This window comes from Oncorhynchus kisutch, linkage group LG13 (assembly GCF_002021735.2).
Source record: "Oncorhynchus kisutch isolate 150728-3 linkage group LG13, Okis_V2, whole genome shotgun sequence".
Taxonomy (NCBI): Eukaryota; Metazoa; Chordata; class Actinopteri; order Salmoniformes; family Salmonidae; genus Oncorhynchus; species Oncorhynchus kisutch.
In genome coordinates, this window is record NC_034186.2 from 11,190,926 (window position 1) to 11,218,258 (window position 27,333).

Below are 27,333 nucleotides of genomic sequence, written 5' to 3' on the forward strand. Positions count from 1 at the left end.
TTCAATGACATATTCAATTAGTTTTAGCCAAATTTGAATAGGTATTTAAATTTGAATGAGCTTTTTAATGGCGTAGAATGCCCTTCGTGCTTTCTCTCTCAGCTCATTCACTGCCTCATTAAGGTGTCCAGTTGAGCTTATTTTAAAACCTAAGTAATAGTGTGTACAGTACTCTGTATATTTTGTACCAATTGAGAACTTTGGTCTAATTCCCTGAGATCTGGATCTTCTCTGGAAAATCATTATTTTAGTATTTTTGGGGTTTACTGCCAGGGCCCAGGTCTGACAGTACTACTCTAGCAGGTCCAGGCTCTGCTGTGGGCCATGTGCTGTGGGTGACAGCAGGCATAGGTCATCTGCGAAGAGTAGGCATTTAACTTCTGAATTGTGGAGACTAACACCAGGGGCTGAGGATTTTTCTAGAATAGTGGCCAATTCGTTAATGTAAATATTGAAGAGTGCAGGGCTCAGATAGCAACCCTGGCGAAGGCCCCGCCCCTGGTTAAAGAATTCTGTTATTTTCTTACCAATTTTAATGCTGCACGTATTGCCAGTATACATTGATTTAATTATGTCATATGTTTTACCCCCAACACCACTTTCAATAACTTTGTAGAACAGTCCTGTATGCCAAATAGAATCAAATGCTTTTTGGAAGTCGATAAAGCAAGTGTATATTTTGGTATTATTTTGGTGGACATGCTTATCTATCAGGGTGTGTAGGGTGTAAATATGATCAGTTGTGCGATGTTTTGGTATAAATCCAATTTGGCTTTTACTCAAGACATTGTGCTTATTAAGGAAGTTTAGAACCCTTCCCCAGGTTACTGTTCACACAAATGCCTCTGTAATTGTTAGAGTCAAATTTGTCTCTGTTCTTAAATATTGGGGTTATGAGTCCTTGATTCCAAATGTCAGGGAAATAACCTACACTCAAGATCAAATTAAACAGTGTTAATATAGCCAATTGAAATTTTGCACTAGTGAGTTTGAGCATCTCATTTAGGATGCCATTTAGGATGTCTCTCTCTTTCTCTCTCTCTCTCTTTGTCTCTTTTGCTCTCTCTCTCTCTCTCTTTTGCTCTCTCTCTCTCACTCTCTCACTCTCTCGCTCTCTCGCTCTCTCTCTCTCTCTTTGTCTTTCTCTCTCTCACTCTCTCTCTCTCTCTCTCTCTCTCTCTCTCTCTCTCTCTCTCTCTCTCTCTCTCTCTCTCTCTCTCTCTCTGTCTTTCTCTCTCTCTCTCTCGCTCTCTCTCGCTCTCTCTCTCTCTCTCTCTCTTTGTCTTTCTCTCTCTCTCTCTCTCTCTCTCTCTCTCGCTCTCTCTCTCTCTCTCTCTCTCTCTCTCTCTCTCTCTCTCTCTCTTTGTCTTTCTCTCTCTCAATTGTCAATTTATTTTTTGTAAATTTAAGCTTCTTTATTGGCATGGGAAACAAATGTTTACATTGCCAAAGCAAGTGAAAGAGATACTAAACAAAAGTATCTCACTATCTCTCTCTTTGTCTCTCCTTGTCTCTCTTTGTCTCTTTTGCTCTCTCTCTCTCTCTCTCTCTCTCTCTCGCTCTCTCTCTCTTGCTCTCTCTCTCTCTCTTGCTCTCTCTCTCTCTCTTGCTCTCTCTCTCTCTCTCTTGCTCTCTCTCTCTCTCTTGCTCTCTCTTTCTCTCTCTCTCTCTTTGTCTCTTTTGCTCTCTCTCTCTCTCTCTCTGTCTCTTTTGCTCTCTCTCTCGCTCTCTCTCTCTCTTTTTTTTCTCTGTCTATCTCTTGCTGTAGTTTTTGTTTGCTGTCTGAAAATAGGTCAGTGTTCTCTGTGACTAGCTAGCTAGCCCCCAAGCTGTTGGATGGTAACCCATCTGCTCATTATAATGCTGTAGAACACCAAGAGAGTAACACACTGTAATACTTTTAACAGTACTATAGTAACACTGTTGTTACAACATCGCTCAGTAAGGAGATACGTTCTCACTGATAATATTATCGACCCTAAAGCACAACTCTCTAATTCGAATGACCATAACCTTGAGCTTTACCAGGAAGGGAGGCATCAGGAATTAGTAGGTTGTTTCTGCTTGAAGGGATATTGTTTAGCAGACAGTATCAATGTTATGAGTGACCTTCATAGTTACAGTGTACAACTGATTACATGAGTAGTTATTTTAATCTGATCTTGAATGACAATGGAAAATATATTATCTTTAGTAGTGTAGTGTTAGTAGTGTTAGTAGTGTTAGTAGTGTTGGTAGTGTATTAATGCTGTCTGTCTGTGTCCTGATTGACCAGACCTCCCTTTAAATCATCCCACCACTACAGTCTTCATGTACACAGTAATCTATGTATGCCTTCATTCAAACATCAATGTGGATCTCAGCCCTGGTTGCCCTTGGTAACTGGTGTGTATACATAGGACAGATGGATCATGTTTCTCTGGAGCAGCAGTAACAGCAGCAGCACTCTGGCTGAGTGGCAAAGGATCAATACCTAGAGACTACAACTCGCCTTCCTGCTGATCTGGTGCCACATCCTCTCTCTAAGGATAGTTGGCTCTCTTCTCTTCTCTCCTCTCTCTCTCACACACACACACACACACACACACACACACACACACACACACACACACACACACACACACACACACACACACACACACACACACACACACACACACACACACACACACACACACACACACACACACACAGAGAGACAGACGACCTCCAACCTCTGTCTTTCTCTCTATCTCTATATATATTTTTTTTCTCCTGGGTCTCCCCTCCAAACACTCACATCACATGCAAAAACATAAATTAATAACAGCAGTTATTAACAGATAGCGGTGCTAATATTATTACTATGGGATGACAAATTATATATATATATACATAGAGAGAGAGAGAGAGAGACAGAGAGAAGGCCTATTTAGAGCAGGAATGTGTAATAGTTCCCAGGCTAGAGCTTTAAATCTGTGTTCCTCTCCAGTGGGTCAGAGACGCCATATTGAGTTGATCAAGACATCGGTCATGGAGGATGTTGACTTGCATTAATCTGCCTCCTCACTCCCATAATGAAGTGGTAATGGAAGAGGACTTAACTGTTGTTTAACTGTTACTGAAATATACATTTAGCTTGGTTGTAAAATGTTGATCCTGAATACCCGTGTGCTGTAAAACTCTGATAAGGATTGGAGTGTTGTTGTTCAGTGTTTAATGTGTTGTTGTTATTGTTATTGTTCAATTTTTTTATGTTGTTGTTATTGTTGTTGTGTACCTTGTGTTGTTGTTGTGTACCTTGTGTTGTTGTGTACATTGTGTACCTTGTGTTGTTATGTTGTTGTTGCGTACATTCTGTTGTTGTTTTGTTGTTGTTGTTGTGTTGTTGTGTACCTTGTGTACCTTGTGTTGTTGTTGCGTTGTTGTGTACCTGGTGTACCTTGTGTTGTTGTTGTGTTGTTGTGTACCTTGTGTACCTTGTGTTGTCGTTGTGTACCTTGTGTACCTTGTGTTGTTGTTGTGTTGTTGTGTACCTTGTGTACCTTGTGTTGTTGTTGTTGTGTACCTTGTGTACCTTGTGTTGTTGTTGTTGTGTTGTTGTGTACCTTGTGTTGTTGTGTAATTTGTGTACCTTGTGTTGTTGTGTTGTTGTTATTGTTGTTGTGTACCTTATGTTGTTGTTGTGTACCTTGTGTTGTTGTTGTGTTGTTGTGTACCCTGTGTTGTTGTTGTGTTGTTGTTGTTGTGTTGTTGTGTACCTTGTGTTGTTGTTGTGTACCTTGTGTACCTTGTGTTGTTGTTGTAGTATTTGTTTTGATCTGTTTCTTATGTTGTTGTGTTGTTGTGTTGTTGTGTTGCTGTTGTGTACCGTATGTTGTTGTTGTTTAACTTATGTTGTTGTTGTGTTGTTGTTGTATATCTTATGTTGTTGTGCTGTTGTTGTTGTGTACCTTATGTTGTTGTGCTGTTGTTGTGTTGTTGTTGTGTACCTTATGTTGTTGTTGTGTTGTTGTTGTTATGTACCTTATGTTGTTGTTGTGTTGTCCTATACCATGTCTATCCTGTTACAGACACGACATAGCAGCGTGAGAGTGAAATCAGCCTTACAACAGCTGAAGGCGCTGCACCACATAATGTGTGTTTGTGTGTGTGTGTTTTCTCAAACTCAGAGAGAGGATATTTATGTTGTACATTTCAACATATCCCTCCATGCCAGTGAATCATATGGAAATGATTACAGACAAAAAAACTGAATGGCTCTGGTACTTAGTGACTGGCTGGAGCCTGCAATTACTGTACAAGAAAGTGAACCTCCTTTACCAGGGTTAGAGAGACAGAAAACCACATAGCCTACACAGTAAAGTCAGCCTGACCAATCAGTATAATATACTCAATAAATCTGACCAATCTCCCCACCAGTCATCCCACTGGGCACACTATGTAATTTCAACGTGGATAATTGGGTAATATTTAGTTGAGACGTTGATCAATGAGTTTACAACCTTTTTTCACCCACTCGAAAAGACAGCCAAAAGTTAGTTGAATTTCCAATGTGTTGTCACTATGCGATTAACCATCTAAAAGCACAGCAAAGTTCAAATGTGGATACAATGTCAGATATTTTGTGTTATCATTGTCCTTCACTAATAGCAGAACCAAATGACCTGGACTGCAGTTGAGATTACATTAAAAGTACATGGTGCAAGTGATCAGTGCTGTTTGAGATTCTGCACAGATTATTACAACAATTGTGTAGATCTCCACAGACCTGCGACCTTCGCATTCTATCTGGAACACACGTGCTTTATATGATTACTTAAGAAGTAATGTATAGTTATAGTAACCTCAAAATGTGACCATGGATTTGTTACTCATTGTAATGCTGAATGTAACATTAGTTTGTAAACTAGTCTTAACTTCCTCATTTGTTTTGGTACTGTCCATATGCAGGTGTTTTTTGGTCGCAGGTTCAGGAATGGCTGAATAATTGCAACATTTACCTGAAGCTAACTATGCAAATGTATTTTTTATTTTACCTTTATTTAAGTCAGTTAAGAACAAATTCTTATTTTCAATGACGGCCTAGGAACAGTGGGTTAACTGCCTGTTCAGGGGCAGAACGACAGAGTTGCACCTTGTCAGCTCAGGGGTTTGAACTTGCAACCTTCCGGTTACTAGTTCAACGCTCTAACCACTAGGATACCCTGCCGCCCCAAATAGAACTGCTGGGTGATTTAAAAAAGTAATAGTCAATTGATCAATAATATAATAATACTCTTAACAAAAATGTGTATCTTTAATTTACAAGCTGTAGGAACTATGAGAATAGAAATGTTCAGAACTTTTGTGAAACACCACAGCACAGTTGAAAAATATATGGCAAATAGAAATCAAAACTGGATGGTGTTCAGAGAGAGATGGGAGGGGTTGAGTGGAGCTGAAGGATGGGACTGGATGGTGTTCAGAGAGAGATGGGAGGGGTTGAGTGGAGCTGAAGGATGGGACTAAAAACAAATAAAGATAACTATTGTAAACTATACTGTGTCCCGTAACATGTATATAGTGTGTATAAGCTGGAAGTAGAAGCCTAAGTCTTGTTGTCCATTAGTTTACTCCAATTAGGGAAAGGGAAAGGGGGCCTAGTCAGTTGTACAACTGAATGCCTTCAACTGAAATGTGTCTTCTGCATTACTTAGGGAGGGATGGTATGGTTTTATATATATATATACACACTACCAGTCAACATTTTGGACACACCAACTTACTCAAGGATTTGTCTTTATTTTTACTATTTTCTACATTGTAGAATAGTAGTGAAGACATCAAAACTATGAAATAACACATATGGAATCATGTAGTAACCAAAAAAGTGTTAAACAAATCAGAATATATTTTATATTTTAGATTCTTCAGAGTAGCCACCCTTTGCACACTCTTGGCATTCTCTCAACCAGCTCCATGGGGTAGTTAATAGGCTATTTATTGTATTTCAAAAGGGATATTGAATTGTGTTTGGTTGTCAACACAACCATTATCAACATTTAAAGGAGATGTATCTTCTGCTTGGATAGTTCCATCTGTACTACTTGACTTAGTCTGGCTTTAATTCCAGTTTATCTACAAATTAATCATTCATATGTTGGATTCACGTCTCCATTTCAACCAAAGAATGAGATGGAGAAGGGAATCTAACGCCCCCTGCCACGCCCACCACCTACGGCCCTTTTTTATCAAGAACAAACGCTGGTCTATTGTTTGTTGAGTTCTGCATTGAATGCAAACAATTGCTGTCCTTGACTGCAAATGCTTTATAGGCCTAAATAGCACCATTGATGATTGATAAAGTCACATTTCATTTGCTCTTTTAAACGTACCCGTTGGAAAGACTTCGATAGCAACATTGAATCATTTACATTTTTAAGTGGAGATATCTAAGCAATCATTGTCACGATTGCATAATGGTAATAGACAGTGACAAACATCATAGCTAAGCAGGATTGGCCTTGGTGAAAACCTTGAACAGGAACCCAAAAGGTAGCTGTAGATACATCAACTCTCGAGTAGGAGGTGCTGCCCAGCCTTTCCTTTTTTCCCGATAATGGATTTAGTGTGGAAAATCTGGCATTGATTTAAAGGTACAAATTCAATATTTATATTTTATATTCATATTCATATTTTATACAAGGTTTGTCTGTGTTGGAATTTGGTTAACATGATGACATAATCCTGTGGTTGAAATTTCACCTCAAAACATTTTTTGTTCTTCAAATCCAAAGCATTTTCCATGTAGATTCCACGTCACAATATGTTGACAAATTACATCCCGGTGGGATCTGACCAATGACTTTGCAACAGCTGATACTCAGATTTGCAGATTTAACGAGACACGAGCTATTGAGTTACATGTTGGCCGATGACACCTGAGTGGCAGGTAGAACTGATGGCAGTTTGTTACTTAGAGAATGGAGAAAGGAGTGCGTATGATTAAAGGTATCCTCTGTGTTTGATATGCCAGCTGTAATATATCCCTGTAGTCTGAATCACAGTGTAAATATGTAGCACGGGGCTGCCAGGGGAGACGACTGGCCAGGCCAACCAAGCACTGACTGTTACACTGGGACCTGGGTTACTGTCTCAATGACACTGAAAACTCTGGGAACGTTATGTTTGGACATCTAGCTATCAGAAGGCTCTTGATCTAGAGTCTATAGTCTACAGTATGGACAGAAGTCAAATGTTCCGTCACTCAATCAGGAATTGTATTGGTTAAAGGATAATATATGCATCCAAGATTGTATATGATATCCTGTAGCTATAAGCTCTCTGATATACTGAAGACAAATATGTCATGTTAGTCACACTCTATGGTTGTGTTGCTAGGTGTGTTTAAGATGGATGTGCTGCCTGTACTAACCCATTACTGACGGACTGTTTGATATTCTCCATTTGTTATTCTTTTATAGAGTCTCTCACTGGGCTGGTAATGACCAGATCAGTCTGTAATCAAAAACAGGTCTGAAATCAGATGCTCTGGGTTGGGCTGGGGAGGGGGACATGTGCACAACAGGCCTCGGATAGACAGAGAGACAGAGACAGTTTTCATTTTAAAAATACCTTTATTGGCCCAATCATTTACATAACTTTAGTACACTCTTCTCCACAGAATGTTTTGGCACCGTAATTGGGGAGGACGAGCTCAGTGGAATGGTGTCAAGTACATCAAACACATGGTTTCCATGGTTTCCATGTGTTTGATGCCATTTCATTCGCTCTGTTCCAGCCATTATTATGAGCTGTCCTCCCCTCAGCAGACTCCACTGCTCTTCACTTCATTGTAACAGTACTAAAAGTTCAAACTAATTCAATTCAAAGCCTATTTGAATTTAATTGAAATTGAGAGAGAGATAGAGCACTCTCACACCTACTCCACTCCTCGTCACATACCAGAGAAAACCCACCTGCTAGCCAGAAAACAAGTGAGAAGGAGAGAGAGAGAAATGAATTAGAGAAGAAAAGCAAATAATCTGGAACATTGTGCTGCGCCCATGTGTCACCATGTATTTCCAATGAGAGGTTTCCTGGAAGTGGAAGATTAAAATGCTGTGGTGTTGAAATATTGAGGTTGTGCTGGTACAGCAGACAGGTTCTTCTTGGGACAGTAAGCGTGTATGACTGATCTGTTAGGATCCTGCCGTGTAAATGGTCTGATTGGTTGCAGAGAGAAAGAGGAAGACCAGGAGCAGAGCAACACCTGACTCTAATCAACATCAGACTCTGTCTCGACATGGCCACCTAAGCTGATCCAACCTTTTTTTAGTCTATAGCTCTGTCTCTTCCTCTCTTCTCTTCTTTCTCTCTGTCTCTCTTCTCTTCTTTCTCTCTATTTATCCATCTCACACTCTCTCTCTGTCGTCCACTCTAAAGATTCTGCGATAACTACCAGGTTGCATGACCAACCCAACCTCCCCAGCCACCCACCCAGTAATATCATTATTTCAGAAAGAAGGAACATTCTGCTCTGTTTTTCTGTCTCAAATGGCACCTTATTCCTTATACAGTGCACTACTTTAGACCAGGGCCCATAACCCTATTCCTTATACAGTGCACTACTTTAGACCAGGACCCATAACCCTATTCCTTATACAGTGCACTACTTTAGACCAGGGCCCATAACCCTATTCCTTATACAGTGCACTACACAGGGCCCATAACCCTATTCCTTATACAGTGCACTACTTTAGACCAGGACCCATAACCCTATTCCTTATACAGTGCACTACTTTAGACCAGGACCGATAACCCTATTCCTTATACAGTGCACTACCCAGGGCCCATAACCCTATTCCTTATACAGTGCACTACCCAGGGCCCATAACCCTATTCCTTATACAGTGCACTACCCAGGGCCCATAGGGCTATGGTCTAAAGTAGCGCACTATATATGGAAAACGGTGTCATATGGGTCATAAGTTGTTTCTCCAAACTGTCTGTCTGTCCATAGTGACTCAGACTCATCCTGCAGGGCTGACTGATTGAGATCATAGGTAATGGCCCTACATTTACTCAGGACTTTTTCAATTCTTCATGGGGATTATTAAGTGTGTTTCTACAATCCTTTTCTCCAACCAGATCTTGTGATCCAGTGGAATGGCAGTAATCCCATTTTAAAACACCATCAGAGTTGTTCTTTTTATTTTACAACTTTGCTCAAGTAACCTCTCCACCCCTGTGAAAATATTTTCACTGCCTATGAAACATTAGAATTGAACCATCAAACTTCTCGTTAAAGACACTTCTGCAGCTCCGGCTGTGGATGTTGTGCAGGACAGGGTTGGACTGGATTGGACTGGACTTAATATGGCCAGGTATATAACGTATCTGACCCAACCCATTCTAGCCCTGCCTAGTTCAGCTCAGGGTCACGTTCAATAAGGCACGATCAGGTTCCATCTGAATTGATCTAATAAGAAAAGCACGTGCTCTAATGAAAAACAACTCAGCTCAACCAGAGCCATGCAGTCAGAAGTGGGTCATACTGTTTGTCAATACCACCCCAATTATCCCTAACGAGCGGGTAATAGGAACCAGATGAATGCATATTTAATTTGTCAGAGAAAGGTAGGATGGAGAAAAGGAAGGCCAGCTCTGCCTCCTAAAGACACACAGCAGCAACCTGTTATACATTAATTGGCAATTTTGCTCGAAACTCGGTAGTAAAGACAGCCATTTCACAAAGTAAGGATGTGCTGACAATATACTTCTTAACTCTTTGAAATGAGGAGATTCTGCAGTTTTTCTGGATTCAATTGTGTCAATGTCTCTTAGTACAAATACTGTGCTGCTATTTCAATTCATAGCCATTAACTTTTCAGTGGATGCTGTGTCCTAGAGAGGCCTTTTAAGTTAATAACATGGGAGCCAGTTAGGTAAACAGGCATGACTGGTCATTTTTTCAGAACAATCTGATCAGATTGTGATGTCATGATCTGGGTCAAATACTCCATCCCACCTGAACAGCCTGAAATGCCTTCTTTAAAAAAAAAATTTAAACGGCTCTTACACAAAAAGGGAATTATCATAATTTTCACAATTTCAGAGTTATTTCAACCTCATAGTGTAGAAAAATATATATTTTTAAAACAGGAAAATCCTGTTTTTTTTCCTGCACTGCTCCTTTAATGTTAGTGACCACAGCAGAGAGTCACGCAGCTCACGGAGAGTCACGCAGCTCACGGAGAGCCACGCAGCTCACGGAGAGTCACGCAGCTCACGACGGAGAGTCACGCAGCTCACGACGGAGAGTCACGCAGCTCACGGAGAGCCACGCAGCTCACGGAGAGTCACGCAGCTCACGACGGAGAGTCACGCAGCTCACGACGGAGAGTCACGCAGCTCACGACGGAGAGTCACGCAGCTCACGACGGAGAGTCACGCAGCTCACGACGGAGAGTCACGCAGCTCACGGAGAGTCACGCAGCTCACGACGGAGAGTCACGCAGCTCACGACGGAGAGTCACGCAGCTCACGGAGAGCCACGCAGCTCACGGAGAGTCACGCAGCTCACGACGGAGAGTCACGCAGCTCACGACGGAGAGTCACGCAGCTCACGACGGAGAGTCACGCAGCTCACGACGGAGAGTCACGCAGCTCACGACGGAGAGTCACGCAGCTCACGGAGAGCCACGCAGCTCACGGAGAGTCACGCAGCTCACGGAGAGCCACGCAGCTCACGGGGGAGAGCCACGCAGAGGGAGAGATTCTCTGCTCTTCCAGTTCCAGGGCTGAATGAAAGGAGAGCAGCCAGCTGTATGTCTCTGTCAGAGCAGTAAGGGAGGCACCCCAGGAAAGGATAGAGTTTAACAGTATTTATTGCACCAGGGATCGGCAAACCTTTGATCCTTCCTAACAAGGAACTCGAGGCTTTATTGTGTGTGTGTGTGTGTGCGTGTGTGTGTGTCCGTGTGTGTGTGTCCGTGTGTGCATAGTTTAGTTATTGAGTTCTACAGATGTGCCGATTATGGGAAACAATGGGAGCAGAGACTGTGCCTCTCACCCCCTCCCAGCTCCTCACCCCTATCCTCACCACCCTCCCCTCACCCCAGACCCTATTATACAGTGACGTTACAGTCCCATCGTGCCAGCTGATGGTTCAGTGCAGTCAATGGGGCCCTTGGGCATGGCTCTGTGTCCCTTTGATTTTCTGTCGATGGACAACAAAGGAGGGCATGGCTGCAGCGCACACACAGATACATCAGATGTACTGTACATGTGTCCAGGCATTACAGAGTACTGTAGAATTGAATAGAGTAGACTAATATGACTTCAACTCACTGTCCATCCAAAGAAGGATACTGTCATGGTTACACACATCATATATCCATTCATCCTTCCTTCCTTCCTTCCCACCTTCCTTCCTTCCATCCATCCATCCAGCTGACATCTGTGTTATACTACTAGCCCTGTACATACATTACACATGGTTACACACATCATATATCCATTCATCCTTCCTTCTTTCCCACCTTCCTTCCTTCCTTCCCACCTTCCTTCCTTCCTTCCTTCCTTCCTTCCTTCCTTCCTTCCTTCCTTCCTTCCTTCCTTCCTTCCTTCCTTCCATCCATCCATCCATCCTTCCATCCATCCATCCATCCATCTATCCATCCATCCAGCTGACATCTGTGTTATACTACTAGCCCTGTACATACATTACATTGCATACTCTGTACCGTGCACAGTATCTTATACATGGATTCACACACTCTATCCATTGTAGACACCACTGGGGTCAAGTTCAGGGCTACCACAGCCACAAAGTCAAAATGTACTATATTGTAAAAAATTATCATGAAAACAAACTTTTGGTTTTTATTTAAGGTAATGGTTAAGCATGAGTTTAAAATCAGATTTTAGGAAGAGAAATTGTAGAAATAGGCCGTATTTAGCCATACTTTACTTTGTGGCTGTGGTAACTAGTGACGACGCCAAGTTCTGCCAGACTCTTAAGACTCTTAATGGGTTTAAATATTTTACATTACGATGGTTATACTGTAGTACACACCAGTATACCACCATACCACAATACCACCAGTATACCACAATACCACCAGCATACCACCATACTACCAGTATACCACAATACCATCAGTATACCACAATACCACCAGTTTACCACAATACCACCAGTATACCACCATACTACCAGTATACCACCATACCACCAGTATACCACCATCCTACCAGTATACCACAATACCACCAGTATACCACCATACTACCAGTATACCACCATACCACCAGTATACCACCATCCTACCAGTATACCACAATACCACCAGTATACAACCATACTACCAGTATACTACCATACCACCAGTATACCACCAGACCACCAGACCACCATACCACCAGACCACCAGACCACCATACCACCAGACCACCAGTATACCACCATACCACCAGTATACCACCATACCACAAGACCACCAGACCACCAGACCACCAGACCACCATACCACCATAACTTCAGAATCCCACCATACCACCAGTATACCACCATACCACCAGTATACCACCATACCTCCAGTATACCACCAGACAACCATACCACCAGTATACCACCATACCACCAGTATACCACCATACCTCCAGTATACCACCAGACCACCAGACCACCATACCACCAGTATACCACCATACCTCCAGTATACCACCAGACCAACATACCACCAGTATACCACCAGACCACCAGTATACCACCAGCCCACCATACCAGCAGACCACCAGTATACCACCATACTTCCAGTATACCACCAGACCACCATACCTCCAGTATACCACCATACTTCCAGTAAACCACCAGACCTCCAGTATACCACCATACTTCCAGTAAACCACCAGACATCCAGTATACCACCATACTTCCAGTAAACCACCAGACCACCATACCTCCAGTATACCACCATACTTCCAGTAAACCACCAGACCACCAGTATACCACCATACTTCCAGTAAACCACCAGACCTCCAGTATACCACCATACTTCCAGTAAACCACCAGACCTCCAGTATACCACCATACTTCCAGTAAACCACCAGTATACCACCAGTATACCACCATCCCACCATACCACCAGTATACCACCAGACCACCAGTATACCACCAGCCCACCATACCAGCAGACCACCAGTATACCACCATACTTCCAGTATACCACCAGACCACCATACCTTCAGTATACCACCATACTTCCAGTAAACCACCAGACCTCCAGTATACCACCATACTTCCAGTAAACCACCAGTATACCACCAGTATACCACCATCCCACCATATCACCAGTTTACCACCATACCACCAGTTTACCACCATACCACCAGTGTACCACCATACTACCATACCACCAGTATACCACCATACCATCATACCACCATACCACCATACTACCAGTATATCACCAGTATACCACCAGTATACCACCATACCACCAGTATACCACCATACCACCAGTATACCACCATACTACCATACCACCAGTATACCATCATACCATCTTAGCACCAGTATACCACCATACCACCAGTGTACCACCATACTACCATACCACCAGTATACCATCATACCATCATACCACCAGTATACCATCATACCATCATACCACCATACCACCAGTCTACCCCCATGCCACCAGTATACCACCATACCACCAGTATACCACCATACCACCAGTATACCACCATACCACCAGTGTACCACCATACTACCATACCACCAGTATACCATCATACCATCATACCACCAGTGTACCACCATACTACCATACCACCAGTATACCATCATACCATCATACCACCAGTATACCATCATACCACCATACCACCAGTATACCACCATACCACCAGTATACCACCATACTAGCTCTCTCCTGTTGCCATCTTTTGGATGTATTGGGCACTGCACTCTTCAGAGAGAAGCACAGTTTCTGTGGTTTGTGTATGTAACACACACACACACACACACACACACACACACACACACACACACACACACACACACACACACACACACACACACACACACACACACACACACACACACACACACACACACACATTTTGAGGTGTATGGACCTGGTACCCCATTCCTCTCTGTTCTGTTTCAGCTGGGCTTCATTCACAAAACTGCTTCTCCGGCGGCGTTTCCTTCCTCCTCTTTCTCTTTGTGGCGAAAACACATTGTTTGTTCCACCCAGTTTATGTTTGTTTTATCAAAACTACTCTCCCTGTTCGTCTGAAATGAATTCGAGCAAAGAGAGAGAAACTCAGGGAAAGATTGGGTTACACGTCTGTGAGAGACAAAAGTGGCTGGTGGAGAGGGTTCATGACAGTTGGCTGTGGTTTGGGTGGGAGAGAACTCGATACCATCATTTAGACCCTCCATAAACACACAGAACCAGAGACAGATGTACTCTGGGAAATATGGCCCTGGGAACAGCAGCACTTTTCCACAAAGCAGACCTTTCCCTGTAACATTAAATGCATGCTTTTATAATTACCTGCAATGTGTTTATGGTTGCTTACACAAACCCATGGAAAGTATTTAGTTGGACGTGACAACACAGACTCCCTGTGTAGATAAACTCTCATCAATTAGAAGTAAGAGCAGCGATTGATTTCTCTAGTCTGAAAGATGATGGTGTGTACAGATAGAGATAGTAGGGCAAGGATATGGAGTGTGTGTGTCGGTGTGTTTTTGATTCACCCTTGTTTTGATGGCCATCCACTTTCAACCCTCAGACCTAGTGACAGAGTACCTTAGTGGGATAATTTCCTGACGCTCCAGCAGAGACCAAACCTGACAGAGTACCTTAGTGGTATCATTTCCTGACTCTCCAGCAGAGACCAAACCTGACAGAGTACCTTAGTGGTATCATTTCCTGACTCTCCAGCAGAGACAAAAACTTTTCCAATCACACAGCCAACAGTCAGAAAACAGCATAGCAGCAGCATGTAACTACAGATGGTTAGCTCATCCTCTCGCTCTCTTTCTCCATCTCTCTCTCTTTCTCTCTCTCTCTCTCTCTCTCTCTCTCTCTCTCTCTCTCTCTCTCTCTCTCTCTCTCACCCTCTATACCCCATCTTCTCCCAATGTCTTTGTCTCTCTCTTCATCTCTCCACCCCCTCTCTCTGATCCTGCTACAGCCAAAATTACTTTGAGGGGATTCCTGAACTAGGACATTAGAGACCTATTGAGGCTCTATTTAGTTTCTCACCTCAGATGATGACAGGCTGTGTATGGGGAGGGTGATTGAGTGGAGGATGATTGAGTGGAGGAGATGCAGAGATGGAGGAGCTCAATCAGATGTCTGTATGATTGAAGATGTGGTCTTTAACATCTTCTTAAGTACACTGATGTGATCCTTCTGTTCTGCAAGTGAGACTGATGAAGGTCATATATCCCCCTCGCCTGCGCTGCACCTCCTCCCCATATCCTCCTCCCCATATCCTCCCCCATCTCATCCTCCCCATCTCCTCCTTCCCCATCTCCACCTCCCCATATCCTCCCCCATCTCCTCCTCCCCATCTCCTCCCCCATCTCCTCCCCATCTTCTCCCCCATCTTCTCCCCCATCTCCTCCTACCAAAATCCTCCCCTATCTCCTCCTCCCACATCTCCACCCCCCCCATCTCCTCCTCCCATCTCCAACTCCCCCATCTCCTCCTCCGCATCTCCTCCTCCCCATCTCCTCCTCCCCATCTCCTCCCCCATCTCCTCCCCATCTTCTCCCCCATCTTCTCCCGCATCTCCTCCTACCAATATCCTCCCCTATCTCCTCCTCCCACATCTCCACCCCCCATCTCCTCCTCCCATCTCCAACTCCCCCATCTCCTCCTCCGCATCTCCTCCTCCCCATCTCCTCCTCCCCATATCCTCTCCCATCTCCTCCACATCTCCCCCATCCCATCCCCCATCTCCTCATCTACCAATATCCTCCCCTATCTCCTCCTCCCACATCTCCTCCTCCCCATCTCCCCTTCCCATCTCCTCCTCCCCATCTCTCCATATCCCCTCCACTTGGATCCTCAACCCCTGCTCTCTCTCTCTCTCTTTCTCTCTCTCTCTTTCTTTCTTTCTTTCTTTCTTCTCTCTCTCTCTTTTTTCTCTCTCTCTCCTTCTCTATCTCTCTTTCTTCTTTCTTTCTTCTCTCTCTCTCTTTCTTCTCTCTCTCTCCTTCTCTCTCCTCTCTTCTTCTCTCTCTCTCTCTCTTTGTCTCCTGCTCTCTCTCTTTCTTTCTTCTCTCTCTCTCTTTCTTCTCTCTCTCTCTTTCTTCTCTCTCTCTCCTTCTCCTATCTCTCTTTCTTCTCTCTCTTTCTTCTCTCTCTTTCTTCTCTCCCCTCTCTCCTTCTCCTTCTCTCTCTCTCTCTCTTTCTCTCTCTCTCGCTCTCTCTCTTTCTTTCTTCTCTCTCTCTCTTTCTTCTCTCTCTCTCCTTCTCCTATCTCTCTTTCTTCTCTCTCTTTCTTCTCTCTCCTTCTCCTTCTCTCTCTCTCTCTTTCTCTCTCTCTCGCTCTCTCTCTTTCTTTCTTCTCTCTCTAGCTCTCTCTCTCTCTCTCCTCTCTCTCTCTTTTTTCACTCTCTCTCTCCTTCTCTCTCTTTCTTCTTTTCTCTCTAGCTCCTTTTTTCCAACCCTCCAATCCCCAATATTCTCTGCTTTAAGCCTAACCCCCCCCCCCCCCTTCTGCCTGGCTGACTCACAGCAATCACACCTCTGGATGGAGGGAACGCAATAAAGGATTGTCTGGGGGGGGTAGTATGAAAGAGTGTGGTATGTCAGATCTGTGTCCAGACAAGTCTGTGTTGGCCAGACAAGTCTTTTCTTTCTCTTTCTCTCTCATACACAGGCACATACACACAAGTATCTCTCTCATCCTCTCTTTGTCTCTTTCGTCGATCTAATCGTGTGACAAGCAAATCATTTTTTGAGAAATACAAATTCCGAGAGGTACACTACCGTTCAAAAGTTAGGTTCACTTTGAAATGTCCTTGTTTTTGAAAGAAAATCTTTTTTTTTTGTCCATTAAAAGAGCATCAAATTGATCAGGAATACAGTGTAGACATTGTTAATGTTGTAAATGACTATTGTAGTTGGAAACGGCTGATTTTTTATGGAATATCTACATAGGCGTACAGAGGCCCATTATCAGCAACCATCACTCCTGTGTTCCAATGGCACGTTGTGTTATCTAATCCAAGTTTATCAAGTTCATCATTAGAAAACCCTTTTGCAAGTATGTTAGCACAGCTGAAAACTGTTGTTCTGATTAAAGAAGCAATAAAACTGGTCTTCTTTAGACTAGTTGAGTATCTGGAGCATCAGTATTTGTGGGTTTGATTACAGGCTCAAAATGGCCAGAAACAAATAACTTTCTTCTGAAACTCGTCAGTCTATTCTTGTTCTCAGTTTGCGCTGTTCTGTGAAGGGATTAGTACACAGCGTTATACAAGATCTTCAGTTTCTTGGCAATTTCTCACATGGAATAGCCTTCATTTCTCAGAACAAGAATAGACTGACACGTTTTTTGCAAAAGGGGTTTCTAATGATCAATTTGCCTTTTAAAATGATAAACTAACACAACGTGCCATTGCTAACACAACGTGCCATTGCTAACACAACGTGCCATTGCTAACAGAACGTGCCATTGGAACACAGGAGTGATGGTTGCTGATAATGGGCCTCTGTACGCCAATGTAGATATTCCATCAAAAATCTGCCTTTTCCAGCTACAATAGTCATTTACAACATTAACAATGTCTACACTGTATTTATGATCAATTTGATGTTATTTTAAGGGACAAACAATGTGCTTTTCTTTCAACAACAAAGACATTTCTAAGTGACCCCAAACTTTTGAACGTTAGTGTACATCTACCTTCAGAATTTGCAAGAAATAAAGACAAATGCACAAAGGCAGGATCTATTGGCCCAGAGCTGAGCTGACAGGGTTCCTTTCCTCCCTAGTCCCTACCCAGCAGCCCGAACAGCAGCAGCAGCGGTAGTGTTAGCCCCAGGAGCCTCCTGAGTCAGGGCCCTGCTGCCCTCTCTGGGAGTATCACACTCTGCACTATCGACCAGAGCTCCAGGCCAGGGGCCATCCTTCACGTTCTGCTGAGGGAAAGGCTCACTTCCGGGGGTCAGGTAACACAGACAGTCTGGGTCAGGAAGACCGGTGCTGGAGCTTCTGATCCCGGGCCAAAGAGTGCTCCAAGAGTCCGGATTTGGTTCCAGTTTATAAACTCACTCGTCCAGTAAATGGTACGGTCTGGGATGTTTGAGTTGCACCTGGCGAGAATACACCTTCCAGTATCTGGGAGGGGGGAGGGGGGGGGGGTTGATATAAAGCATGAGGCTAACGTGGCGTCGACAGAGAGCTGGACGTCTCCTCTCATTGATTACACCCAGTAGACCAGTATGCAGCTGGAGACAAGACGCTGCAAGTCCAGCCCTGCATTACTTACACTATGTGTTACTCTCTTCCCCACAAAATACATGACATCAGCTGTGTGTGTTAAACTGAGAGAGGAGCAGTAATTTTAGCAACCCAGAGCAGTCAATAGCCTCTTCAACCCAGAGCAGCCAATAGCCTCTTTAACCCAGAGCAGCCAATAGCCTCTTTAACCCAGAGCAGCCAATAGCCTCTTTAACCCAGAGCAGCCAATAGCCTCTTCAACCCAGAGCAGCCAATAGCCTCTTCAACCCAGAGCAGCCAATAGCCTCTTCAACCCAGAGCAGCCAATAGCCTCTTCAACCCAGAGCAGCCAATAGCCCCTTCAACCCAGAGCAGCCAATAGCCCCTTCAACCCAGAGCAGCCAATAGCCTCTTTAACCCAGAGCAGCCAATAGCCCCTTCAACCCAGAGCAGCCAATAGCCTCTTTAACCCAGAGCAGCCAATAGCCTCTTTAACCCAGAGCAGCCAATAGCCTCTTTAACTCAGAGCAGCCAATAGCCTCTTCAACCCAGAGCAGTCAATAGCCTCTTCAACCCAGAGCAGCCAATAGCCTCTTCAACCCAGAGCAGTCAATAGCCTCTTTAACCCAGAGCAGTCAATAGCCTCTTCAACCCAGAGCAGTCAATAGCCTCTTTAACCCAGAGCAGCCAATAGCCTCTTTAACCCAGAGCAGCCAATAGCCTCTTTAACCCAGAGCAGTCAATAGCCTCTTTAACCCAGAGCAGCCAATAGCCTCTTTAACCCAGAGCAGTCAATAGCCTCTTTAACCCAGAGCAGTCAATAGCCTCTTTAACCCAGAGCAGCCAATAGCCTCTTTAACCCAGAGCAGCCAATAGCCTCTTTAACCCAGAGCAGCCAATAGCCTCTTTAACCCAGAGCAGCCAATAGCCTCTTTAACCCAGAGCAGCCAATAGCCTCTTTAACCCAGAGCAGCCAATAGCCTCTTTAACCCAGAGCAGTCAATAGCCTCTTTAACCCAGAGCAGCCAATAGCCTCTTCAACCCAGAGCAGTCAATAGCCTCTTTAACCCAGAGCAGCCAATAGCCTCTTTAACCCAGAGCAGTCAATAGCCTCTTTAACCCAGAGCAGTCAGTGGACTCTTTAACCCAGAGTCAGTCTCTGGACATATGAACTACAGACTACAGGCGTAGTCTGACCACACAGCTATACCAAGTGTTTGTGTCCTACTTTTTGTTGTTGCATAAATCCTGTTTAATTTTATGTCTACTTCTTACTTGGCATCATTAAGCCCAAAACAACAGGCGTAGAAGTACTGTAAGTACCCATGGAAACGCAGCGACGCCTGTAACCAAACACTGACGCCGGAGGCAACGGCTCTCTAAGACCTAGCGTGTGACCCGCTCTTTTCCAGCACTGCTGGGTTCTGCCCCCGTCCAGGCCCCGTCCAGGTCCCGTAGAGCACAGCAGGCAGCAAGGGCGTGGGTTGTATGAGAAGGCCTGTGGAGAGGCAGGGGTACGGGATAGGTTTGTGTGGGAAAGTAATGTAAAGTGTGAGTGTGTGTGTGTGCATTTTGCATGTGTTTATGTGTGTGTGTGTGTGTGTTTATGTGTGTGTGTGTGTGTGTGTGTGCATTTTGCATGTGTTTATGTGTGTGTGTGTGTGTTTTTGTGTGTGTGTGTGTGTGTGTGTGTGTGTGTGAGTGTGTGTGTGTGTGTGTGTGTGTGTGTGTGTGTGTGCATTTTGCATGTGTTCATGTGTGTGAGTATGTGTGTGTGCATTTTGCATGTGTTTATGTGTGTGTGTGTGTGTGTGTGTGTGTGTGTGTGTGTTTATGTGTGTGTGAGTGTGTGTGTGTGTGTGTGTGTGTGTGTGTGTGTGTGTGTGTGTGTGTGTGTGTGTGTGTGTGTGAGTGTGTGTGTGCATTTTGCATGTGTGTGTGTGTGTGTGTGTGTGTGTGTGTGTGTGTGTGTGTGTGTGTGTGTGTGTGTGTGTGTGTGTGTGTGTGTGTGAGTGTGTGTGTTTCTGGATAGCTATAGGTGTTGTGTGGTAGGGTTTACGGGCAGGTTAGTCAGTGTTGGGTCTGTTTTTCTGGCCATGGTTGGGAGCAGGGAGGGTGATGTACCTTAAGGGCTGCAGTGCAGTGGGGGGTTGGCAGGCGGGCTGGAAAGTGATCCTCCACCACCCATCCCCTCTCCCTCCCTCAGTACCAGTGTACGTACCCCTGATGGGAAGCTGGCAGAGGGAGAGGGCCCAACCCACCCCATTACACTACTCCCTCCTCCACTCACATACCACTGGCACCATGCTCTGCCACCACATCTGGGATGGATTTAACAGAGAAACAGAGAGAAGGATGGAGAGAGGGGAGAGATGAAGAGAAGGGGGAAGAGAGGGAGGGGACATGCTGCTTGATGAGAGAGGGGAAGAAGTAAAAGTGATATCACCCTCTCTGTGACTTCCATCGCGTTACCATGGCAGCAAAAGTCGACTGACAGACGGAGGCAGCCAAGAAGTGTTTGTTCTATCTGGTCAAGGATTAATAATGGATTTTATTTACGTTTAGTAAAGATCTGCACACATTGTGTTACCCTGGGGTTACTGATTCAGAGTGCAGGGACTGTTGTTTTTAATGTTATATATGATTTAGTACGCCACACTTTTAAGTTAATTAGCTCTATTCAAAGATATCTGGGGACTCTTGTCTGTGCTGCACCTATTCAAGCATACTTTGATAAAACTCAAACATGACTTTACATCACATGACTTTACATCACATCCCATCGCAGTAAAAGTCAGTACTGTTGCCTTGGCATTTGTTTCCCTGGATACAGCGGAACTGAACATTTTATGCTTAATTTATTTTCCTTATAAATAGACTCCAAACAGTGGTTGTCTGCCCAATTTTTATATGCATAATTATGGAACTTGCGATGTAAGCGGTAATAATTAAATAAACAGAAGCGCTGACCCATAAAAATAATTTTACATGGTTGTTAAACTTGGCTTGATGTAATTAACAGCATGCGACCAATAGCACACATGGCCTTTTTCCATTTGTTAATGCATAATTTATTATTATTTACTATTTATTTATAGTGTAAACGCAGAAGGACCATGTATATTATTACAGATACAGTATATTGGCAGTTTGGAAAAGTCCTTGTCAGACTGTATAACTCATTTAATGATGAGGATTTGGAGTGAAAAGTGTCTCTAACCTCAGTATGTTGTGTGGTCTACTCTATTTCCCATTAAGGTGGTTGTGTCATTCTACTCAGTGTTGGCCTTATCGACAGGGACGTTCTGACTCAACTCAACAAGCACTAGTTTTATATGGCGAGCTGACTTACAGCCATTCAGTCCTCAACTCACACCACACAACTGTACTTCCTCTAAGATTCCCCTTCTCCTTCCTTCACAGTTTTTCTTGTGGTTAATTTTCTGGTGTCTTGTTGCACATTTAGTTTGAAAACAACATTCTAATTAAAGAACCATATGCAAATATTATAGCTGCATTGTAACCCTACTGTAGGTCTCTTCTGTGAAGAGTAGAGTCAGAGACTGAGACAACCCTATGGTCCAGGCCCTGTCAGAGACTGAGGCAGGAGACTATCTAGCTGCATAATTTACCTCTTATTACTGCCTCCTTTCTCCTATGTTGGGTGCAAGACTGTTTCCTGCCTCTCTCCTCTCTCCTCTCTCCCATGTCGGGTGGAATACTGCCTCCCGCCTCTCTCCTCTCTCCTATGTCGGGTGGAATACTGCCTCCCGCCTCTCTCCTATGTCGGGTGGAATACTGCCTCCCGCCTCTCTCCTCTCTCCTATGTCGGGTGGAATACTGCCTCCCGCCTCTCTCCTATGTCGGGTGGAATACTGCCTCCTGCCTCTCTGCTCTCTCCTATGTCGGGTGGAATACTGCCTCCCGCCTCTCTCCTCTCTCCTATGTCGGGTGGAATACTGCCTCCCGCCTCTCTCGTCTCTCCTATGTCGGGTGGCTGCTGACTGCTGTTCCCCAAACTGCTTCTGACACATGGAGGAAGGGGTTAGTAAGCTGTTATGACTGCCATTGACAAGGGTCACCATGGAAACACAATAGCGGTCTATGGGAAATGCAAATTAGGGGGGTAGCGGGGTTGGGAATGGGACGCGGCTCGGCTCTGCTTGACAAGGGAGGGAAGTCACTGCTGGAAAATGTCTATAAGATGTGGCTGGTGCGCCGTAGGAGCCTTTCACAACTCACATATTTATCTGCACGGCTTTAATCCAGTCTGATTGTAATAATGGATGGTTAGATTCACCCCAGTAAAAAAAAACTGTGGGGTACAATTTAAAAGTTGGTACAGGACTCTGGAAAATGTCTGCATGCGCGCCATCTCATGTAGTACTGTCACTAGACAATGAGCAGAAAGGGAAAGGGATGAGCAGAAAGGGAAAGGGATGAGCAGACATCGGAAAGGGATGAGCAGAAAGGGAAAGGGATGATCAGAAAGGAAAAGGATGAGCAGAAAGGAAAAGGGATGAGCAGAAAGGAAAAGGGATGAGCAGAAAGGAAAAGGGATGAGCAGAAAGGGAAAAGGATGAGCAGAAAGGAAAAAGGATGAGCAGAAAGGGAAAGGGATGAGCAGAAAGGGAAAGGGATGAGCAGAAAGGAAAAGGGATGAGCAGAAAGGGAAAAGGATGAGCAGAAAGGAAAAGGATGAGCAGAAAGGGAAAGGGATGAGCAGAAAGGGAAAGGGATGATCAGAAAGGAAAAGGGATGATCAGAAAGGAAAAGGGATGAGCAGAAAGGGAAAGGGATGAGCAGAAAGGGAAAGGGATGATCAGAAAGGAAAAGGGATGATCGGAAAGGGAAAGGGTTGAGCAGACATCGGAAAGGGATGATCAGAAAGGGAAAGGGATGATCAGAAAGGAAATGGGATGAGCAGAAAGGGAAAGGGATGAGCAGAAAGGGAAAGGGATGAGCAGAAAGGGAAAGGGATGAGCAGAAAGGGAATGGGATGAGCAGAAAGGAAAAGGGATGATCAGAAAGGGAAAGGGATGATCAGAAAGGGAAAGGGATGAGCAGAAAGGGAAAGGGATGAGCAGAAAGGGAAAGGGAAAGGGATGATCAGAAAGGAAAAGGATGAGCAGAAAGGAAAAGGGATGAGCAGAAAGGAAAAGGGATGAGCAGAAAGGAAAAGGGATGAGCAGAAAGGGAAAAGGATGAGCAGAAAGGAAAAGGATGAGCAGAAAGGGAAAGGGATGAGCAGAAAGGGAAAGGGATGATCAGAAAGGAAAAGGGATGATCAGAAAGGAAAAGGGATGAGCAGAAAGGGAAAGGGATGAGAAGAAAGGGAAAGGGATGATCAGAAAGGAAAAGGGATGATCGGAAAGGGAAAGGGATGAGCAGACATCGGAAAGGGATGATCAGAAAGGGAAAGGGATGATCAGAAAGGAAATGGGATGAGCAGAAAGGGAAAGGGATGAGCAGAAAGGGAAAGGGATGAGCAGAAAGGGAAAGGGATGAGCAGAAAGGAAAAGGATGAGCAGAAAGGAAAAGGGATGATCAGAAAGGGAAAGGGATGAGCAGAAAGGGAAAGGGATGAGCAGAAAGGGAAAGGGATGAGCAGAAAAGGAAAGGGATGAGCAGAAAGAAAAAGGGATGATCAGAAAGGGAAAGGGATAAGCAGAAAGGGAAAGGGATGATCAGAAAGGGAAAGGGATGAGCAGAAAGGGAAAAGGATGAGCAGAAAGGGAAAGGGATGAGCAGAAAGGAGAAGGGATGATCAGAAAGGGAAAGGGATAAGCAGACATCGGAAAGGGATGAGCAGACGTCGGAATGGGAAAGTACATTGATAGAATAGGGATGGTTTATTTTTACATACAGCTGGTTTGGTAATACATTCAATGATCTCTTCTGAATGAGCTCTAATTGGGTTGTCGTGTGTTATGGGTGTTCTGGTTTTCTCTCCAGCTCTGCTGTAGCCTATACATTATGACAGATTAAATATATTGTATTGATTGTAATGGGTGGACTGGACTGGGTTTCTCTCCCTACAGCTCTGCTGTATCCTATATGATGGAATACAGTGTTGTCACACATGATGATCATTCTCTGACCTGTTTGTGTCTCAGCCACTCCGTCACTGTCCTGGCCTAGCCATTGCAGTCTTGTTTGCTTACTGTTTGTATGGTCTACTTTTCATACACCATCTCATTGGTGTGTGTGTGTGTGTGTGTGTGTGTGTGTGTGTGTGTGTGAGTCAATCTGTTTTAGTGTCTTTCCTTCTCCTCCACTACCCTTCTACCCCTCACGGCCCACAGGACAGCGCTACTCGTCTGAGCGCCAGTTCCCAGTTCCCAGTCTGGAATTCCACAGCGACAGCCAGAGCTTGATAGCTCCTAAAAATATCCTTGGATCAGTGAAGCATTCCGGGGTCCAGAGTGTAGTTTTTCCACTAACTCAGGTGAACAGGGCAGGAGAGTGGTGCTATAGCACCCCCTTCTGATCAGATAGCGTCTAGTAACTTCATGGTTGTTGACGTTCACATCTCATATGCGTCACTCTAGATATACATACACAGTGTTGTCTCAGCATTTCTGGTTCCAGTTCAACTTGTTTAGGTGTTTTGTAGTTTCTGCCTGTATGTGCACTGGTGTGGGGCGGAGGGTTGTGGGGTTAATGGCTGCAGTTTTTATCCTTAACTTTTGGGGATGTAATAACACTGCCATCATGGTCGAGGCAGAGGACATGTATGTGTAGCCCATGTATCTGTTGCTGTCTGGCCAAAAATAATATGTCATACTGTTTCTGGCCAGACAGCATCAGATACATGGGCTACACATACTAAGACAGAGAGTCACTGTTTCGCTCGGATGCTTTCTCTGGTGAGATAGTTTCAGCCACTTGCGAATTGAAAGAAAGTTGGCGGGTGCACGGTGTACTGCTCGGATGCTGGGATTATTTTGGATGAATGTGCCAAGGTAACCTACTTTTTGAAGTGATTTGTTTGACAATTAGATGAAAACATTGTGACTGGTTGTGTTCATGGCACATTAAAAGATCATAAAAAAATCTGCGGGAATAAGGGGGGGGGGGGGGGGGGGCTCAGACTGGCCTCTGCCTGGGTCCTCCAAATCACTAAGTCCAATTCTAGGTGGATGGTCTCCAAATCACCAAGTCCCCTCCTGGGTGGATGGCCTCCAAATCACTAAGTCCCCTCCTGGGTGGATGGTCTCCAAATCACTAAGTCCCTTCCTGGGTGGATGGCCTCCAAATCACTAAGTCCACTTCTAGGTGGATGGCCTCCAAATCACTAAGTCCACTTCTAGGTGGATGGCCTCCAAATCACTAAGTCCACTTCTAGGTGGATGGCTTCCAAATCACTAAGTCCACTTCTAGGTGGATGGCCTCCAAATCACTAAGTCCACTTCTAGGTGGATGGCCTCCAAATCACTAAGTCCACTTCTAGGTGGATGGCCTCCAAATCACTAAGTCCACTTCTAGGTGGATTGCTTCCAAATCACTAAGTCCACGTCTAGGTGGATGGCTTCCAAATCACTAAGTCCACTTCTAGGTGGATGGCCTCCAAATCACTAGGGTGACATCTAGGTGGATGGCCTCCAAATCACTAAGTCCACTTCTAGGTGGATGGCCTCCAAATCACTAAGTCCACTTCTAGGTGGATGGGGGGAGGGGAGGCTACTGTACAAAAGTAGTGACATACAGTATGTGTTCGCAATCAGCTACAGTAGCAGAACAGCACTGCCTGAGGCCTGTCTGAGCCATTCTCTCCAGCCTGTGTCAGATTCCTGGAATAACTTCCCAGTGTTAAAAAAAGAAACTCAGACACAACCCTCTAACACTCCCCCCCCCCCGTCCTCTAACACCCCCAGCCCCCACCCCTCCATGTCGAAAACGGGGCAGCTCTCCTCTCTGAGTTTGACTGTCACTTCACAGTTGACTGTTAGAGTTGTTGACAGTTAGACAGTAAGGACTGTTTTACCGATAGTTTTACCGCATTCTTATTTGTTCATGTTATTATGTTTTTATTCAGTGTTGCTTTAGTTAGGATGCGGGACTGAATGGGGGGCTCTGTTGCCCCCTGTGAAAAACCCGTCATCATGTCTAACAGTTTCCGTGGTTACCGTACTATTTCTCAGCACCTAAATGACCTGAAGAAGGAGAACTTCAGCCTGAAGCTGAGGATCTACTTCCTGGAGGAGAGGATCCAGCAGAAGTATGAGGACAGCAGCCATGATGTCCACAAGAGGGTGAGTCTCACTGGGGCACTGAGGGGTGGAGGACAGGGGGTAGGAGCAGCCATGATGTCCCACAAGAGGGTGAGTCTCACTGGGGCACTGATGGGTGGAGGACAGGGGGTAGGAGCAGCCATGATGTCCACAAGAGGGTGAGTCTCACTGGGGCACTGAGGGGTGGAGGACAGGGGGTTGGAGCAGCCATGATGTCCCACAAGAGGGTGAGTCTCACTGGGGCACTGAGGGGTGGAGGACAGGGGGTTGGAGCAGCCATGATGTCCCACAAGAGGGTGAGTCTCACTGGGGCACTGAGGGGTGGAGGACAGGGGGTAGGAGCAGCCATGATGTCCCACAAGAGGGTGAGTCTCACTGGGGCACTGAGGGGTAGAGGACAGGGGGTAGGAGCAGCCATGATGTCCCACAAGAGGGTGAGTCTCACTGGGGCACTGAGGGGTGGAGGACAGGAGGTAGGAGCAGCCATGATGTCCCACAAGAGGGTGAGTCTCACGAGGGACAGAGGAGGGGGGTGCAGGGGATGGGAGCTTCATAGGGGGGAATAGCCATTTGTTGCTATTTTACAATTGAATATGCGGTGTTGCTATGTGTGTGTGTGTGACAGAGAGAGAAGGTGAGAGAGTTTTGTGTGAAG

The 27,333-nt window shown here is 44.9% G+C and overlaps 1 protein-coding gene across 2 annotated transcripts in view; it reads left to right on the forward strand.

The window, feature by feature from the left end:
* Nucleotides 1-27,333, forward strand: part of pde4dip (phosphodiesterase 4D interacting protein) — a 157,288-nt gene that overhangs the window by 27,270 nt on the left and 102,685 nt on the right. For both annotated transcript variants that reach the window (XM_031785584.1, XM_031785585.1), the window contains exon 4: nucleotides 26,589-26,699. In XM_031785584.1, coding sequence (XP_031641444.1) covers nucleotides 26,589-26,699 — 111 coding nt within the window. The remainder of the gene's footprint in view (nucleotides 1-26,588; nucleotides 26,700-27,333) is intronic.